The following is an 18,929-nucleotide window of genomic DNA, read 5'->3' as shown; positions in this document are numbered from 1 at the left end:
GATGATATTGATTCGCTGTGGCGACCCCTGAAGGGAAAAGCCGAAAGGAAAAGAGGAGGAGAACAAAACTGTAACTCGCATCCATCCATGCATTCCTCGAGGTGCCCACGTGGAACATTATATCCAGTCTGGTAAAGCACCCAAATGTGCATTAACTTGCTTCACGCTTTAGTCAAAATACAGTGAGAACGAACAACTGAGGGGGTTATTCAAAAATGAGCTACATGTATAGAGTATGAACTAAACCTAAACAAATCCTAAACACACAATGAATGACAAGTTAGCAAACTATATATTCAGTCTACTGTTTGTAATTTTGTATTTTAAAAGAGGGAGGGTCCTATGATGCTTACTTTTGCCTGTATATTTCCATCACTCAAATCCTGACAAACTGTGATTCTCTGTAACCAGGCAGATAACCACTTGTTTTTCCTCTCATCACTCCAACACTAATGCATTTCTTCACCTAAAATCAGAATAAATAGTGCACTTCTTCAGCCGTCGTAGTCACTTATGTCCGTTGCTCCACTGCGGCTTATTTTGTTTACTTCCATTATTCTAAACATGACATTATTATGACATTATTATGACATTATCATGACGGGGTTTGTATTTGTGCCAAAAGTTCACAAGGTGAATTGGTAAGGGAATGAGCAGAAATGTCATAGCAAGGCCCAATGTAACACCTGCACGGGTGGTAAGTGCTCAAGGATGTCATGCACTTCATCAACCCTCCTTCATAAACAGCAACAGGTTTCTTTTCTAAAGCTTACACATTTTACTTAGTTTAATAGCTGTGTTTTATTTTCATTTTTTTTAATTGAGTGTAAATGATGTAATGCTGCGCGGCAGTGTTGCCGCCGAGTCTAATTGTAAAAGTCATCCTGATTTAGCTCATTATTCTATTTATCTGATCGAGTTCCCCACTCCCAATGGTGCTGGGTTGCGAACCGGGTTTGTCATTATGACACTTGCCATACTAAAGCATGTTTATGATCAAATGTGAGTCAAGCAGAAAATGTACAGCAAGCAGGTAAAACTCGTTCAGTTTTTCCAGCCTGTCAATGAATAATTGAAAAGCTTCTGTAAACAAAACGATGGTGCCTCAAGGAAAGTGTTTTTGGGTGAATGCGGTTCATTGAGCTCTGTTGCGACTTGAACATGTGTCAGGAACTGACGCCGTTCACCCGTGTCCTGTATATTTTGCAGGGTTGATAAATAGAGAAGGATTGGTCATATAACAGATTCAGCAGGAAGTCAATACAGTTGTTTTGTTAGTGTGATTGGAAATATCAAACTCTGCAAGCAATCGAGATTGACCGTAACCTTGAAGTTACAAAATTATGGTAGTCCACATAATTCAACGGAGCAGGGTTGGGGGCCTGTGTGAAAACATGTTTTATCAAAATAAAACTAGAAGTCACAATAAATATATCTTGGCTTATAATTTTAAAAATTCACAAAGATCATACCACGTCATACACCCTCTTCATTAAAGTTCAAAGAATGCTTACAGAGTGAGAACCAAGCAAAACCCAATAAGATGGAGCTCGGATTCTTCATCTTCCAGAAAATTAGTGACCCAAAACACACTGCCAAATGGGTTTGATCAAAGGAGAAGAAGTGGAAAGTCTGTGAAATGACTTGGGCAGACGAACACTAGCAAAATCAATCGCTGGCCCTAAACCCTAAAGCGCACGCATTTCTACCCGCTAAAGCCGAGACTAAAGTGATGCCCATATCAACTGACGAACGGCGGTGAAATCCTTGTACTTTATATCCACTTCAAATTCAAATGCCAAGTTTCTGAGGTCTTAAAAACATGAGACCAATGAAATCATTTCAAAACTTTTCCACCACGGATGACATTAGAAACCTGTGCAGGATAAATAAACAACTGTGATAATGTGATTGGAACTGTGCACGGACATTTAAATCAGGCAGGCTGAGTTCATAATGAATCAATTTTGCCAGTACACACCTCCCATAATTTTAAGTGCCAACGATTAACCTCAAATAAAAAATTCAGGTGTTATCAGTTTTTCCTGACGCGATGGCCATCATATTTCACAGCGCAAGTCATAGTCCTTATAGAGCTTCCACGGTATTAGAGGGACCGCAATGTTCAAAGGCATATGTCAGGAGATGGGGAGACAAGTACATGTATTTTGAAGGCACTAAATAGTCGTTGACGATAGTCATCGCGAAGGAAAATATGGTGGACCAAGAACTCGCTGCCCCTCGAAACATGAAAAAGTATGAGATTGAAACTGGTCAGGGAGGTTGCGAGAGGCTGAAAACACTCATGAAGGAGCTGCAGGATTTTCTTGGCGAGATTCCCTGGTCATCACCGAAAGAAAATCATACTGACAGTAAGTGAAGCATGTTGGTGGCGGCATCATGCTTTGGGGCTGTTTTTCTACAGTGGTACTCATAGTGAAGGAAATGACAGCTTGAACGGTTCCAGATATTAATCAGTGCCCCCCCCCCCCCAAAAAAAAAAAAAAAAAAAAAAATCATACTTTTCGCTTTTTACACTAGATTACATTAGATTAGCCTCTATTAGTCTCACACTGTAGAAATGTACATTTCAGAGCAGCAAAGTTATGGAAGGAAGAAGAAAGGAGAAGAAGTACAATAACAAAATACAGGAACTGCTGGAAAGGCAGCGTCTCTCGCAGCGCCATCTTGAAGTCAAAAGAACGTTTTAGAACATCTGAATTTAATTTGGTGTTTGAGACACGGTGACACTTGTGTGTTGCTGATAATTTCGGAACATTGCCACATCTCCAATTGTGACAGGGTATGCAAAATTGCGTGATTTTTCATGTTTACTTTCAAAGCCCTCAAGGAACTACTGTCACTGTTCACATATTTAAATGTGTCTCTGTGAAAGTTCCTCTTTCTTTAAATAAAAGAAAAAAACTACCCAAGCATAATACAGTACATTGTTTTTTCTTGCTTTTCAATGAGAGCCATCGTCACTTTCCTGTCAGATTTGATTTCGCACCAATTCAATAAGTACCCAAATTTTTGAGGACATTAAATATCTTCATATTTGATGAACCAGACTGTTGGAGCCATTTGATTCACTCTTGGGTGACGTATGTTCAATCAAGTGTCAACAGAATATTAACAGAAAAATACTCAAGGAGCTTTAGCAGAGGGAGTTGAAAATTACATTGGAGTTGTTTCATTTCTCTGAAATTATTAACAAAAGCCTATTGTCAGATGGCTCCTACGCATCTGTTAGGAACAAAACATAAATTCTGACAAAACACCAGCAGTCTGACATTATACAAAAATAGACCACAAGGGAAATAACCCAATAAATTAATCATGTAACTACCAATATAATTATATAATAGCGTGCACTTTAAAAAGGGGACAGATAAAAATAAATAAAACAACAGTAAGAACAAGACCGCAACAACAACAAAAAAAGTCATTAATTCGGCAACATTCCCTGCATGTAACTTACTTGATAACAAGATTTTATCTTGTGTCTAATAACAACAGCGATCTGATGAGATCCAAGAGATGTATGGATAACAAAGATAATAAAGTTCAGTTTTAAAATGTAATTTATTTCTTTTTAGCCTAATGACCAACATTGTTGATTTGCAGAGGTGTGGGAAAACATTGCACCGCAGTGCAGATTCTCAAGTGAAGAACCCAATTTTCTTCACAAACCAGTGTCTTTCCAGGGTCGGGAAATGGCTGACACTGAATGCATTAAGAAATTATTTCCCCTTCACCCAAACCCAGCGTCTAATCACTCCTCTTTAATGCCGCAATCTCTTTGCAAAAACACTCAGTCTCAAAATGCAGATGATTAAATCAAAAACGCTGTTCCTGCTTTTTGAGCGTGTCAAAAAAAAGTGTTTTGGCTTCATGCCTTCTTAGTCTGTGAAAAGAAACGATGAGAGAAAAGAAGACAAATGTTGAGCGCTTGAGGTTGCCTGTCACCTGAGGGAAGCTATTTTTAATTTGCAAACAAAAGCATTGTGTGTTTTTTTTAATGTGTGCGTCTTCCTTTCTTCTTTTGTTTCCAGAGCAGTCAGAGCCCCAGGAAGTGAGCCCTTCATTTGCACGAAAAGCATTGCTAGTTCAGGTGCGCAAATGTATAGACGACAGGCCGGCAGCACTCTTTGTTCTCATCATATGGAAAGGATTTGCAAGACTTTGCAATATTTCCGTTGAGCAAATGTTCTTTTTTTTCTTCTAATTGGGGCTTGTGCCTGACTCAAACCACTTTATTTTTCATTTTATCATGTTTGCGTAATCATCCCCTCATTAGACTATGAATAGGTATGCATCTTTTTAATGGGATTTTCTTTTTAACTCATTCAATGCCATTCCCAAATTTATTTGGGAGTTGAAAATTTAGGAATTAACTATTTGTGTCTGATGAAAGAAGAGAGTCTAAGGTTTCTTACGCTGCATTGAATGCTTATCTCGTCCTAAAACTCAACATTCTGTGGGTCCTGCAATTTTAGTGAAAATGACCAAAACCTCGCCACTGGAGTGGACACATTTCTGCACATCATCTGGCAGTGAATGAGTTAACAGTTTAACTAGTTCAGCAAACAGCTGTGTGTTCCAGTGGGATGGATCTAAGTATACTTTAAAATATTGACGTGTCTCCAGCACATTCAGAGGACATAGTCATGGTGCGCATGAGAAGAAATTATGGCCTTTTCTGTCAGACATTAGAAGGAAATGACATCCATGTGTCCATGGGGTATAATTTGGTTTCATTACTGAACATAAAAACTAAAGGAAGGAGTAAAAATTATGTTTGTATTTAAACACCTGACGAGATAATGATGTTGATCCAATTGGTTCCTTTATATTCTTTTTGCATCAACTATGGGTGTTATGTTTTCATCGCATAGTCTTAAATTATTTCTTTTCCGCAATGTCAATTTCTATAAAATGTCCGAGTGCTTTGTAGCATGAGGTGAAGATTTTGGTACGTTCTCGGTGAATAAAACAATAAATCAATCCAGTCAAAGATTGTTTTCAAGGTTCCCCGTTTACGTGTCCACCTTTATAACGTTCATATTTCAAAGCCCCAATTTGACGGGATTCAATTTCCAGTTGCCAATTTTGCTCACAACGAACACTTTTGATAATGTGACCTTCTATATAATGACTACCATATTTTCCGGTGTATAAGGCGCACCCCCGATGTATGGTGGATTTTGATTTGTTTCCATATATAAGGCGCACCGGACTATAAGGCCCACCTTCAATGAATGAAAAAGGTTTTTCAAATATACTAATATATACATCTACACAAGTTTTCCAAATATAAGGCAAATATGAGGCATTATAAGGCGCTACAGTAGAGGTTGGGTTTACACACTACTTCTACAGGGGGAAATGGACTCGGTGGCTGCGTATAAGGTGCAGGGTCATCTTTTAGAGAAAATGAAGGCTTTTGGGTGCACCTTATACACCAGAAAATACGATAGATTTATCCAAAATAGTGAAAAGGCCTTCAATACAAGGAACCTTGAGAAGCCAATTGCCGCCACAAACTTGCACTTAAACAAAATGTACAGCATGGGATTCCCTTCCTGTTACTTCGCAACGCTACTGATCCACTTGTACAGTGTTGTACTTATGGAGGCATGATGCACATGGTCTGAAAACATATCTGGCAAACGGAAGCAAATCTCTGTGTTTGTGAAGACTAAAATTGCCATTTCATTCTTCTTCATTCTGTTTACGCATATTTTTAATCGATGCGTTTAGGGTATTACATGTTCCTGTTTTTACATCTACAAACGAACATGTTGCGTAGCTATGACGGTTAATGATTCGGCATTAATCCAAATTGGATTATTTTGCCTTGACTGAGATCTAATGAGTGTCATTTCAATTATGCAAGTGGTTAGTCAGGGCATTTCTGCAGATGCACCTGGACTAACTTGGGTGTGATTAAATCCTCATTTGCATATGCAGTCCGATGTCATATGTTCATGAAGTTAATATGGGTGAAACATACACATTCATCATAGTCTAATTGTCTTTCCTTTTACAGTGCTAACAGTGCGTATTATCTTACGAGTTCAATTTGTTACATGACCACACTTGTAACTCAATTTATTCATATGCCAAATATATTTCCCCATTCAGAAATGTTATTAATGTTTTACAGGCCTCCAAATAATATGCTTTTTTTTAAAAATAAAATGCATCAAGAAGAGAATGTAAAGAAAGAGGCAGTTCGATAATGTATTCTTGCAGTGTGTACTGTAGTGTTTGTGACTTGGATGACACAAAAGCACAGTAGCAAAGTGCATGTGTTGAAATTACAGTATCAGCATGCTCCATACATAACATTTCAAAAGCGGAAAGGATCAATGAAGTGGACCAAGGCCAAGCAAGGCGTTTACAAAATGACTCTTTCTCTCAGCCATCGTCGAATGGTGAATGGCCCTCCATTACATGACTATATTTTTCATCCTCAGCCTCCTTGGCTGCTCTCTTGACCTAAAAATTAAGTCAGTTGCTGTATTTTTTTTCTCTCTCAACCTTTGAGAGAACCGCAATTTAATTATTTGTGCCAAAGAGTCCTAATCTAACAGTAAGCGCATGATGAACTTGGAGGACGCTGATTTGTGAAATTGTGTCCTACAATGCGATACAACCAAAGCCTACCGTATGTTTCTCTGGATATAATCGAGCTGCAATACGCCAACTTCCTCTTAAGCATATTTGCCCAATGGCGGTCAAATGAAGTGTGGATGGCCTTTGACAAAGCAGCAAGGCTATCTATATCTCTAATTATTTGTTTCTTCTTCATGCAATGAGAAGTGCTTTCAGTAACAGAGAAAACGACCATTTCCCCCGAGGGGACAGTTTGATCCCGCTGGCCGTAAACGGGGCACAATCTCACAAAAGCACAATAAAAGCCTTTAAAGTATAAAACAGCTGCTACAGATGTGCGCTCCAGTGACCGTGCATCTGCTCTGCTGTGCCGAGGTTGTTTGGCTTTTTCCCCCCTAGTGATGACATTTTTCGACTGTGCTTTCAACAAATCCACGAAATTCTGAAAGCAGCCATGAGTAGAGGCAATTTCCTCTATGAGTAAAATGAAATGTGTCTGCCATAATACAGTACAAGGCTCAAAATTGAAAAATAATGTTGCATTTGCAACAGTGTTCAAGGGGGAGACGGCATCACTTAGTGGTTACAAAATTAGGCATGCCAAATCTCTCTGCTGTGATCCAATCCCAAAATAAGTGGGAATACGTCTTTGTTTGATCTGTGTTGGCATTATAGATGGTGGTCTGAGAAATGGTGATTGGATTGGATTCGCCTTTATTAGTCTAGCAGTAAAGAAATGTACATTTCACCGCAGCAAAGTGATGAATGTTAGAGGAAGGGAAAGAAAGAAGTCGAAAAACAAAATACAGGACCTGTTGTAAAGGCAGCCACTCTCACGGTGCCATCTTGAAGTCAAAACAACAACAACAAAAACTAAATAACAAATAATGTGACACAAAAGACACAGATAGTCATTCAATCTTAAGCACTTTCTGCACCCTCTTTGTTGTATGAAGCAGTTCAAGATTAAAGAGGAAATAATCAAAGTGTCCTTTTCACCAGTGGATCAGGGGTGTCATGGTGAAATCTGCACATCTGCTACAAGCTAAGTTGAGAGCAAATACAAAGCTGGTACCATCCATTGACGAAAAGTCATGCATCCATCCAGACGCAGACTGTCCAACAGCAATAACCTTTCCGCTGCACGAAGCGGGGCTGTGAAAATGTTGCCCATTACAGGCACAAAAAAGCACAATTGCCCCAGAGCTGTCCAACGATAACAGTCAAATGGCACTGACATTCTTCTCAAATCAAAAACACTGCTGGCATATTCGTGCAGACGGCTGCCTGCTCGGGCACCATTTGGATTTTGTTGGATTGGATTGGATTGGATATGCCTTTATTAGTCTCACAGTGGATAAATTTACAAATCAAAAAGTTGTGATGTGTGTGTGTGATCTCCGATAGTGTCATAGAGGAACAAACATTTCAAGATACCTATACCTATACCTATATATATATATATATATATATATATATATATATATATATATATATATATATATATATATATATATATATATATATAGGTACCTATAATTAGGAATTACGTTCTGGAAAAAATTTCTTCACTAGAAAGCACGCTTTCCATGTAAAAAAATGTTTTTTATTGTTTGGATATACAGTAAAGTCTCGTTATATCGATATTCAAGGGAGTCCGAAAAAATATCGATATAACCGGGACTATCGATATATCCGACCCTGTTTGCATGTAATTTTCTCCGTGCGTGCATAGAAATAGTATCGATATAACAGGGACTATCGATATATCCGATATCGATATAACGAGACTTTACTGTAGTTTAACAAGTTTGTGTTTGCAATTGCATTGGACCATTCTGTCAATTTTAAATCGATTTCAAATGCTCATACTTTTTTTTGTTCTTTAGATTTCAAGATGGTGCCACGAGAGTGGCTGCCTTTCCAGCAGCTCTTGTATTTTGTTTTTCTACTTCTTTCTTTCCTTTCATGTAAATTTCTCCACTGTGAGACTAATAAAGGATATCCAATCCAATCCCTCTTCCTTTCATAACTTTGCTGCTGTGAAATATAAATTTCTCCATTGCGAGACTAATAAAGGAATATCCGATCCAATCCATATATCAAAATAACTGTCAATATTATTTTTTGAGTTCTAAAATGTTTAACTTCTTACTTGTAACGTTATTACATAGCCTTTTCTGTGTACTCCACAGACCAACATTTCTACGAGAATCTTGTTTTTAATAAGCACGTATGGAGTACTCTGTATGTGCAAGGTGTAAAGAAAGCATGCGAGCAGTAGAACGTATCTGTATAAAACTCCAAATGTCTCCCCATACTGTCCACCCAAGATGCACTTCTTTCTCTGTGTTTAATTACATTCTCAATAGTTGTCAAATACAGTTTTGAACAGCGCAATCAGAGTGTTTGTAAAACAACTTTAAGATAACACGGTGGAAGTCAACATGACATTGTGGTCTGTCATTTCAGGAGTCCTCTGTTTAAATTGCAATGGCGGCTGCGTTTTGGAAGCCTGAACGCCTGCACTCGACCTTGTGGCTCTTCCTCCTATGCCTCAGCATGATTCCGCAAGCCAGGTAGGACAAAACGATCTCCTTTCAGACACTCTCGCTTCCACCGAGTACGATTTACAGTCTTCCATTCTCTCTGCCAGCTATTGTTTATCTGAGTTGTTTTGTATCATGGCTCATTAATCATACTGACGGCTACACCAGATCTTGTCATTGAGCCAACGTATAAACTCAGCCTGCACTTCATTAGGTACACCTGTACAATCTCAGATTTATCAAAAGGAAATAATTTAATGATACTGACTGGAAGTAAATAAAAAAGTACAGATGCATTTCAAAAGCGCATATTTTGTTTGAGATATTTTCCTGCAAGTCATTTTGAAGTCAACATATTGACATTTGATTCCCCAAATATGTTTTGCTCCCATCAAAAATATTGAAAATTTGAAAATACGATTAAAATACCTCATAATGAAGCAAGGTGAGCCTGTCCTCCCATCTAAATTTTTTATTATCTTTGCATGCCTGTGTTAAGAGTCAGCTAAAAGAAAGACCACCTCTTTGTGTCTTGGTGTCATTGTAATCTCGCCCCTTGTGATTTCACGGTAAGAGAACGTGCGCTGGTTGCCATGTTAGGAGTGTTGATAAGGCAGGATATTGTCGCGGTGGTGGGGTGGGGGGTTAAATAGCAAAATGTAAAATGCTTTTGCGATTATAAACGCTGAAGCAAAAGCTCACAACCAAATAAAAAGCCAGGTTGGAGAATTATCTCAAAAAGCAGAAGAGGAAGCAGAAGATTAGCCTAGTTTGCTTTAATTGTCATTGTGCCACATGGTTTTGCATTAGTTCTTAGAGAGCAAGTTTGTTTTATTGACTTGGTTACAATTTAAAATGTGTCTCACCTCAAGCAATGTGATTACATGAACTTTTTGGGGAGATGCACACTATCAATTTTGCTTATGACGTTTTTTTCTCACTATACCGAATCCCAGGATCACCACTCTCAGCGTTTCTTGGTTATAAAAACTTGATGAAAAGCGATTGGCAGGATCCATGACATTAATTATAGATAGCCACGTTATTGTTTATGAGAGCAGCATATTAATAACAAACAGTATATGAAATGCTGACATCGTTGGGGACCAAAGAAAAAAGTCACATTCCTTCGAGTGGAATCCAAGTAGGCAGTAGATTTTATGATTTATGGCCAGAGCGTGGCACTTTACAAAGACTTGCAAAAATGGTATTTTTCCCATAATTACCTAAACCATAATCAAGTGCAAATATTCCTTTTCCAGAAATGTCCACTGTCATTTTTTTGGTATTTTGTGGTTTAATAAAAAGAAGTTGTAAATAACTAGTTTTTAAAGAAATAGTGCATTGAGCTATTTGTTTGCCACCAACCGGAGTGCGAGTGATTCAGTCTTTACCATATTACAAAGTCGGATAATGCCAAATGTACGTGTTACAGTCATTTATATTTCAAATGTCGGCAGATCAGAATACAAAATGTCGTTGGATCAGCAGAGATTCCTTCGTCAGAAAGCTGCCGCTTCCCACAGTGCCTTCTGATTTTATCATCAGAATCCAAATCGGCTTTAGTACATTTGAGGTAGAAGACATTCCTGATGAATTACCACAAAGCTGACAAAACCCCTTTGGGGAACTGGCATCCTGCAACTCGGCATGTTTTTCCTGCATATTCAAAAAGGAACCTGACATGCCAGATGGTTTGTTTCAGAGACACGCCTGGGACCGAATTGATGGAATCTGTTTGTAAAAGAATAGGCATGTCGCAAACAAACTCATACAGTAATTGGACAAATGCATCACCTGTCAAACGGGTCGATCAGATTAACATAGAGAAGAATAAGCTTGGGTGTTTCAGTTGGTTTCGCTCGTCAGGAAGAGTCAAAATAGATTTTTTTAAATCAAAAATGCTAACAGCTCATGTCTTTGGATGTGATAAAGCTGTTGTTAAATCTTCACCGTTGCCACTATTGTTAAAAACTACATCAAATCCAAATGTAAAAAAATAGCAGCTGCCTTGAGGACTTGATGGGTCCTCCTTGGTTGCATTCACATCTGTTCTCAGCTCGGAGAGATGCATTTGAAAGATTACAACTGTATTAGCCATCTGCCTCGCAAAGTTCATTTCGATTTGGAACTATATTATTCAACGAAAACAATGTATACATTTTAAAAAATGCTATTAGGATGAACATGCATTGTGTACTTTTTCACTGTGGATGTGTTGTAACAATGGCCAAACTTTTCACCTCGTCTCCCATGAATTATTCACCAAGCAGCAGTGAGGGGCAAGGCTTTGCCAGGTGACCAGGTCAAGAGATAACATTCTGTTTCGGCACGGCCGTCAAGGTTAATATGTCACGGGTCTTGAGAAGGGTAATGTATTCGCATGGCCTTGCCACTTTGCAGATTGAATTATCAGGGAAACAGGTGCTACTTTGAACGATGGAGTGAAATTGGAGAGGGGAGAAGGATTACGGAAGTGTGAGGTGAAACTAATGGTAAACATAGTTTATCTCAGGTACTGTATATGTGTCAGACAGAAAGCATAGTTTTTATACTGCACATACTTTTTCCAACGTGAAAATTTAATCACTTTGGTCGTTTTGTTTTTAACAAGGTTTCCAGTCTCTTTTGCACTCAGCCCTTTCTTAATGCAGTTATTTAGTTCAGTCTTAAAACCTTGGCAAAACTACAACGTTTCAAGGCTACGCATTAGTGCCAACATTTCAAATGATGTTACACTCGAGCGGATAGATAGCTCTATTGTTTTCGGTGGATATCTTGCCTCTCGAATGATATTGCTTAAGACAGGTGGCAAAAGGGAAACTGTAATGAATCAACAATTTTGCCAGCATTCAGTCACAAAGGATCACGCAAAAAAGTACCTACTCTAAATGTAAACTGTACACATTTTGTGTCATGCTATTGTAATGAAATAACTTGATCAAGCTATACACAAATCCGTATTTTCACCTTTAGGTACAGTCCTTGTGCTAAAATGCTATTTATAGAAAGGAAGCCAGTAGATTAGACTCATTAATTTTAATGAATTAATTTCTCCGCCATTTTTTTCACTCAACCCCAGGGTATTACAATTATACGCATGTAACATTTTCGGTATGTTTGTTGCGTTGTTTTGTCTAATGTCTTTCCAGAGATGTTGAATTTGTGGATTTTTTTTTTTTTTTTGGGGGGGGGGGGGGGCTCAGTTTTTGAGAAAGGTGTGTTTTTATATGGATTTGCTTCAAAATAAAGTGCAGGATATATATTTTTTTTCTTCTGGGAGTAAACAGCATGATAGGAAAGTCTCTTTCACACCCACCCTCACCCCTTCCCATTAAAGACTTTATGGTGTTAAATGCACTTGACCAGAGCCCTAACACTGTCTGCATGGAAGGTCACACAAATATCATTCATGAAGCAGGATAGTTGAATACATGGTTGGGCAAAATGCAGTTTCTGCAACATGAGCTATTCTGACTAGAATGGAAGCCTTTGATTAAAAGGTAGAAAATATGACCTTCAATATGCTAATATAGAGAAGATTAACTGTAAAACTGCAAAACTGTAACCTTAAGAGAGTTGTGATCATTTATGTCATACTATGTCTGAGAATGATACATACATATTATTTCAGCATATACCGTTTTTTGTGTTTGCGTCAGTAAAAATATAGATTTAAATATTGTTGACAGGTAGAGCCATCCTGCATGAAAAATAATTACATATTAACAGAGTCGGGTTTTAGGTTGCTTCATAGCATGGAGTATTCCAAATCTTGCCGAAATTATAAATGATCCATTTCTGCTGTTGCAGTTGATAGCGTCTCTGAAATCCCTGCAGATAAGAGCGCAGCGTGTTGCGCCGTGGCTTCCTTCCAAAAATGCATCAGAGACTAGATTGATGTTACCTGCAATGATAGCACACATCTCAGATCCTATCTCGGTGTTTGATCATTTCCTGCGGTCGTACGAAAGGCTTCTGGCTTCCATTTTTGGTGCCACATCCTCTCACGTCCTCTTGTTGAACCGACCCTCGGATTAAAAAAACATGTGTGTAAATATAATTACCATCTGACCATAATTTTAAAAGTAAAAAGTCCAGTTCACCGGATATGCACTCAAATATTTGTGGTGCATAAACATTACGAAGCCACTAGAATCCCTTTTGAACTAATAGGACACTCATTCTAAAACTTTCACCTCTCAATCCATATTTGATGTATATCGTCATGTGGATCGTGGGGAAATTGCAGTTTGTCACATTTGAATTCAGGCGAGAGGCGGGGCACACAGATAGAAAAAAAATAAAAAAAACATTCTTTCTCACACCGCAGGGCAATTTAAAATCTTGGATGAACCTCATACGTATTTCATGTTTTTGGAATGTTGGAGGAAGACGGACGGTTAATCACATAGTCTTAAATCTTGCTTTTTTAATCCCTTTTTGATGCTTCATTCAAAATGGCCTTGTCGCCCACTCACCCTCGGCCTGTCCTTGGCACACATGCGCATAAGTGATAATCTGGGTCATTCATGATGTAAACAGAAGAACGCTGTGACTAATGCAGTGTCATGGCTGACCCGCGTTAGCAACAGAGTCAGAAAGTTAGGGCACATTTCACCTAAAATACTTAATGCGATGCAAACCTACTTTTTCATGCCTTCGGGACAGTGATGCACAAGCATTAAAAAAAAAGCACATTGTGGCTGGTATCGGATTCTATTTCTGACATAAAGGGACAGATTGTATAACGTTCGCACACACAACTAATGTTTTTTTTTTTTTGATTGACATATTTGGGTGTTCTAATATATTGTAGAATCTCCCATGAATGTCAGACACAGTAAGTGAACTCACGGTTATTAACAACCAAAACACAGCTATTCTATGGCAATAGCCATAACATGAACAGTGGAGGCACTGAATGAGTTAAACTACATTTAAAACTTCATTCACTGTATAAAATTGCGAAAACTAACGAAATAAATCAACAAATAACATTTCCTCTTCATCTTTGAGGATTTACAAATGCCTGCAAGAATTTAATCTGTCAGCTAATGATGATCATATTAAGAGCACAGATTGAATTATCAGGGAAACAGGTGCTACTTTGAACGATGGAGTGAAATTGGAGAGGGGAGAAGGATTACGGAAGTGTGAGGTGAAACTAATGGTAAACATAGTTTATCTCAGGTACTGTATATGTGTCAGACAGAAAGCATAGTTTTTATACTGCACATACTTTTTCCAACGTGAAAATTTAATCACTTTGGTCGTTTTGTTTTTAACAAGGTTTCCAGTCTCTTTTGCACTCAGCCCCTTCTTAATGCAGTTATTTAGTTCAGTCTTAAAACCTTGGCAAAACTACAACGTTTCAAGGCTACGCATTAGTGCCAACATTTCAAATGATGTTAAACTCGAGCGGATAGATAGCTCTATTGTTTTCGGTGGATATCTTGCCTCTCGAATGAAATTGCTTAAGACAGGTGGCAAAAGGGAAACTGTAATGAATCAACAATTTTGCCAGCATTCAGTCACAAAGGATCACGCAAAAAAGTACCTACTCTAAATGTAAACTGTACACATTTTGTGTCATGCTATTGTAATGAAATAACTTGATCAAGCTATACACAAATCCGTATTTTCACCTTTAGGTACAGTCCTTGTGCTAAAATGCTATTTATAGAAAGGAAGCCAGTAGATTAGACTCATTAATTTTAATGAATTAATTTCTCCGCCATTTTTTTCACTCAACCCCAGGGTATTACAATTATACGCATGTAACATTTTCGGTATGTTTGTTGCGTTGTTTTGTCTAATGTCTTTCCAGAGATGTTGAATTTGTGGATTTTTTTTTTTTTTTTGGGGGGGGGGGGGCTCAGTTTTTGAGAAAGGTGTGTTTTTATATGGATTTGCTTCAAAATAAAGTGCAGGATATATATTTTTTTTCTTCTGGGAGTAAACAGCATGATAGGAAAGTCTCTTTCACACCCACCCTCACCCCTTCCCATTAAAGACTTTATGGTGTTAAATGCACTTGACCAGAGCCCTAACACTGTCTGCATGGAAGGTCACACAAATATCATTCATGAAGCAGGATAGTTGAATACATGGTTGGGCAAAATGCAGTTTCTGCAACATGAGCTATTCTGACTAGAATGGAAGCCTTTGATTAAAAGGTAGAAAATATGACCTTCAATATGCTAATATAGAGAAGATTAACTGTAAAACTGCAAAACTGTAACCTTAAGAGAGTTGTGATCATTTATGTCATACTATGTCTGAGAATGATACATACATATTATTTCAGCATATACCGTTTTTTGTGTTTGCGTCAGTAAAAATATAGATTTAAATATTGTTGACAGGTAGAGCCATCCTGCATGAAAAATAATTACATATTAACAGAGTCGGGTTTTAGGTTGCTTCATAGCATGGAGTATTCCAAATCTTGCCGAAATTATAAATGATCCTTTCATTGCTGCTGTTGCAGTTGATAGCGTCTCTGAAATCCCTGCAGATAAGAGCGCAGCGTGTTGCGCCGTGGCTTCCTTCCAAAAATGCATCAGAGACTACATTGATGTTACCTGCAATGATAGCACACATCTCAGATCCTATCTCGGTGTTTGATCATTTCCTGCGGTCGTACGAAAGGCTTCTGGCTTCCATTTTTGGTGCCACATCCTCTCACGTCCTCTTGTTGAACCGACCCTCGGATTAAAAAAACATGTGTGTAAATATAATTACCATCTGACCATAATTTTAAAAGTAAAAAGTCCAGTTCACCGGATATGCACTCAAATATTTGTGGTGCATAAACATTACGAAGCCACTAGAATCCCTTTTGAACTAATAGGACACTCATTCTAAAACTTTCACCTCTCAATCCATATTTGATGTATATCGTCATGTGGATCGTGGGGAAATTGCAGTTTGTCACATTTGAATTCAGGCGAGAGGCGGGGCACACAGATAGAAAAAAAAGAAAAAAAACATTCTTTCTCACACCGCAGGGCAATTTAAAATCTTGGATGAACCTCATACGTATTTCATGTTTTTGGAATGTTGGAGGAAGACGGACGGTTAATCACATAGTCTTAAATCTTGCTTTTTTAATCCCTTTTTGATGCTTCATTCAAAATGGCCTTGTCGCCCACTCACCCTCGGCCTGTCCTTGGCACACATGCGCATAAGTGATAATCTGGGTCATTCATGATGTAAACAGAAGAACGCTGTGACTAATGCAGTGTCATGGCTGACCCGCGTTAGCAACAGAGTCAGAAAGTTAGGGCACATTTCACCTAAAATACTTAATGTGATGCAAACCTACTTTTTCATGCCTTCGGGACAGTGATGCACAAGCATTAAAAATAAAAGCACATTGTGGCTGGTATCGGATTCTATTTCTGACATAAAGGGACAGATTGTATAACGTTCACACACACAACTAATGTTTTTTTTTTGATTGACATATTTGGGTGTTCTAATATATTGTAGAATCTCCCATGAATGTCAGACACAGTAAGTGAACTCACGGTTATTAACAACCAAAACACAGCTATTCTATGGCAATAGCCATAACATGAACAGTGGAGGCACTGAATGAGTTAAACTACATTTAAAACTTCATTCACTGTATAAAATTGCGAAAACTAACGAAATAAATCAACAAATAACATTTCCTCTTCATCTTTGAGGATTTACAAATGCCTGCAAGAATTTAATCTGTCAGCTAATGATGATCATATTAAGAGCATTTGCTGACTGCCACGATATGCAGTGATGGACTCATGATCCCATTAATTGACTTCAACGCGAGTACTCTCTGTGACTAGTCGACCGGTCAAATATTCGTTTGTGGCCGTCTTATTCATTCGTTCGTTTGTTTATAGTGAGAGGTTTTAGATTAATTGGACAAAGGTCTGAATATTCTCATCAATTCCTCAAATAACATTTCATTACCCTGGTGGAGGTCTGTGCTCTCCAAATGCCCTTCGTCCTGTTGTGTCAGTGTTTGATCCAGGAGTGGCAGTGTGACAGCTGCACCGATGAGAAGGAAGCCGAATAGGCTTTGAGGAGCAGAGAGTACACTCTTCAGTCAACTACTCTTGAAGTGCCACTTTTCTTTTGCTGGCCATCTTTGAGTGTGACATTCAAGATTGATTATAGTCTAGGCTGTGGAAATTAGCATAACAGTGTTGTCAACCCTTAGTCAAAAAACGTTGAATGACAAAGCGCCTTATTCATTTCGGGAGCTGCATTTTTGCAACGACCTGTCCAACTCTAAAGAGTATTTATAGTGAAAAGGCTGAGGAATAGAGGATGTACATGAAAGAAAAAGGAAGTTGATGTGATTTAAATTAAAGAGGAGCGCCGTGCCAGAAAGACTGCATCACAGCTGTCGGATACGACTTTTGCCGAGGTGTAGACCACATTTAAAAAGCGCGATAAACTGTGCTCTATAAATGAATGGTGTCATATAAACACTTCTCTGACTTTGCCAAACAGACCTCACGATAATAATGTGACAATGTCAAGTCCACAATAAGCAATTGTAAGCCGTCTTCTCCAAGCAATCACAGATAACAGTTAACCTTGACACCAAATTTTACTGAGTCACGGTCAGCGATTGTCCGTTTGTCTCTCAATCGAGCCGATTCCATCGTATAGCTTCTAAATGTGATTCATGAGCCAAGAAGTCACCTCTTGGCCTTCGCTTTGCTGCTTTCAATTACAAAGTGCTGGTTTTAGCTATGCTGATAGACTTCTGCCGAATACCATTTCACAAGTGGTTTAAGTCCGCTGGGATAGGCCTCCAGCACACCCGTGACCCTTGTCAGGATAAAGCAGTTTGGATTATGGATGGATGCAAGTTGGCACAGAGTTTAGACAGGGGTAATGTTGTTGAAAAATATTTCCATTTAAATGAATGAAATAAAAAGAAAGATGATTCATATAAGGCCCATTTAACCCTCTTAAATGTACAGTACAGTATTACTTTTTTTTCTCTTTAAAGGTGCAATATTCAGGCCAGCAAGTCAAAGGCAAAAGTCACTAATCTGAGATTCACAGGGGTCACATTACCGAGCAGCATCTATAAAAATCTTAAAGTGTCTTGGATGGTTACATGAATAGATCTTGTGCGAAGGCGGAGCTTAGACCATTTTGTTTTATTATCTTCGTTTTTCATAACGCTGTCACGTAATCATATAGTCAAAACGTGTCAAGCTACTATGATGTGCAATGTTGTTTACTTTTTAAATGTCTATTTAAAATAACCCAGTAATTTATCATCAATGGACAAAAACTGGAAATAAAATAAGATATAAGTAGCAGACTAAATGTACTTGTTCGTGTTCAGCAATGATGTGAAAATAATGATCAATTTATAATTACACATTAAATGCTTCACTGCCAAATAATCTTAAAATTTCCTGAATTCTAGTAAATCTGGATTTTTTATTGTCAGATTGACAATGATTCATGTTCTGCACAATTTTCTGTACAACTCTTTCAATATGTTCAGGCAGATTAAAAAAGAAATACATGATAGAAGCAAAGCACCTTGACTGAATCAAAACTTCTCTGTTAGCAACTGCAGTACAGTAAGTCCTCCATGAGTTGTCCACCAATGCATACATCTTCCTCAAAACCAAAGTAGACAACAGAGTAGCCAAGCAAGGACAAATCTTTCACTCTGTTAAGGCTTGAAAAAACTACATGGCACTCATTGATAAGAGACAAAGAGTTACATAATGC

General features: G+C 38.2%; 1 protein-coding gene across 2 annotated transcripts in view; it reads left to right on the top strand.

Moving 5' to 3' along the window:
• The window catches only part of gabra3 (gamma-aminobutyric acid type A receptor subunit alpha3), a 79,732-nt gene that overhangs the window by 18,728 nt on the left and 42,075 nt on the right, over nucleotides 1-18,929 (top strand). The window contains exons 1-2 of one of the 2 annotated variants that reach the window (XM_089017324.1): nucleotides 4,055-4,114; nucleotides 9,094-9,200. In XM_089017324.1, coding sequence (XP_088873450.1) covers nucleotides 9,115-9,200 — 86 coding nt within the window. In that variant the 5' untranslated portion in view covers nucleotides 4,055-4,114; nucleotides 9,094-9,114. Of the gene's footprint in view, nucleotides 1-4,054; nucleotides 4,115-9,093; nucleotides 9,201-18,929 lie in introns of those variants that run through there. The other variant, XM_089017325.1, reaches the window with a different exon arrangement.

This window comes from Hippocampus bargibanti, linkage group LG16, assembly GCF_051943395.1.
Source record: "Hippocampus bargibanti isolate YZ-2025 linkage group LG16, ASM5194339v1, whole genome shotgun sequence".
In the NCBI taxonomy this organism is placed as follows: domain Eukaryota; kingdom Metazoa; phylum Chordata; class Actinopteri; order Syngnathiformes; family Syngnathidae; genus Hippocampus; species Hippocampus bargibanti.
The sequence above is the reverse complement of the archived record's forward strand: the minus strand, read 5'-3'. Positions and strand labels throughout refer to the sequence as shown.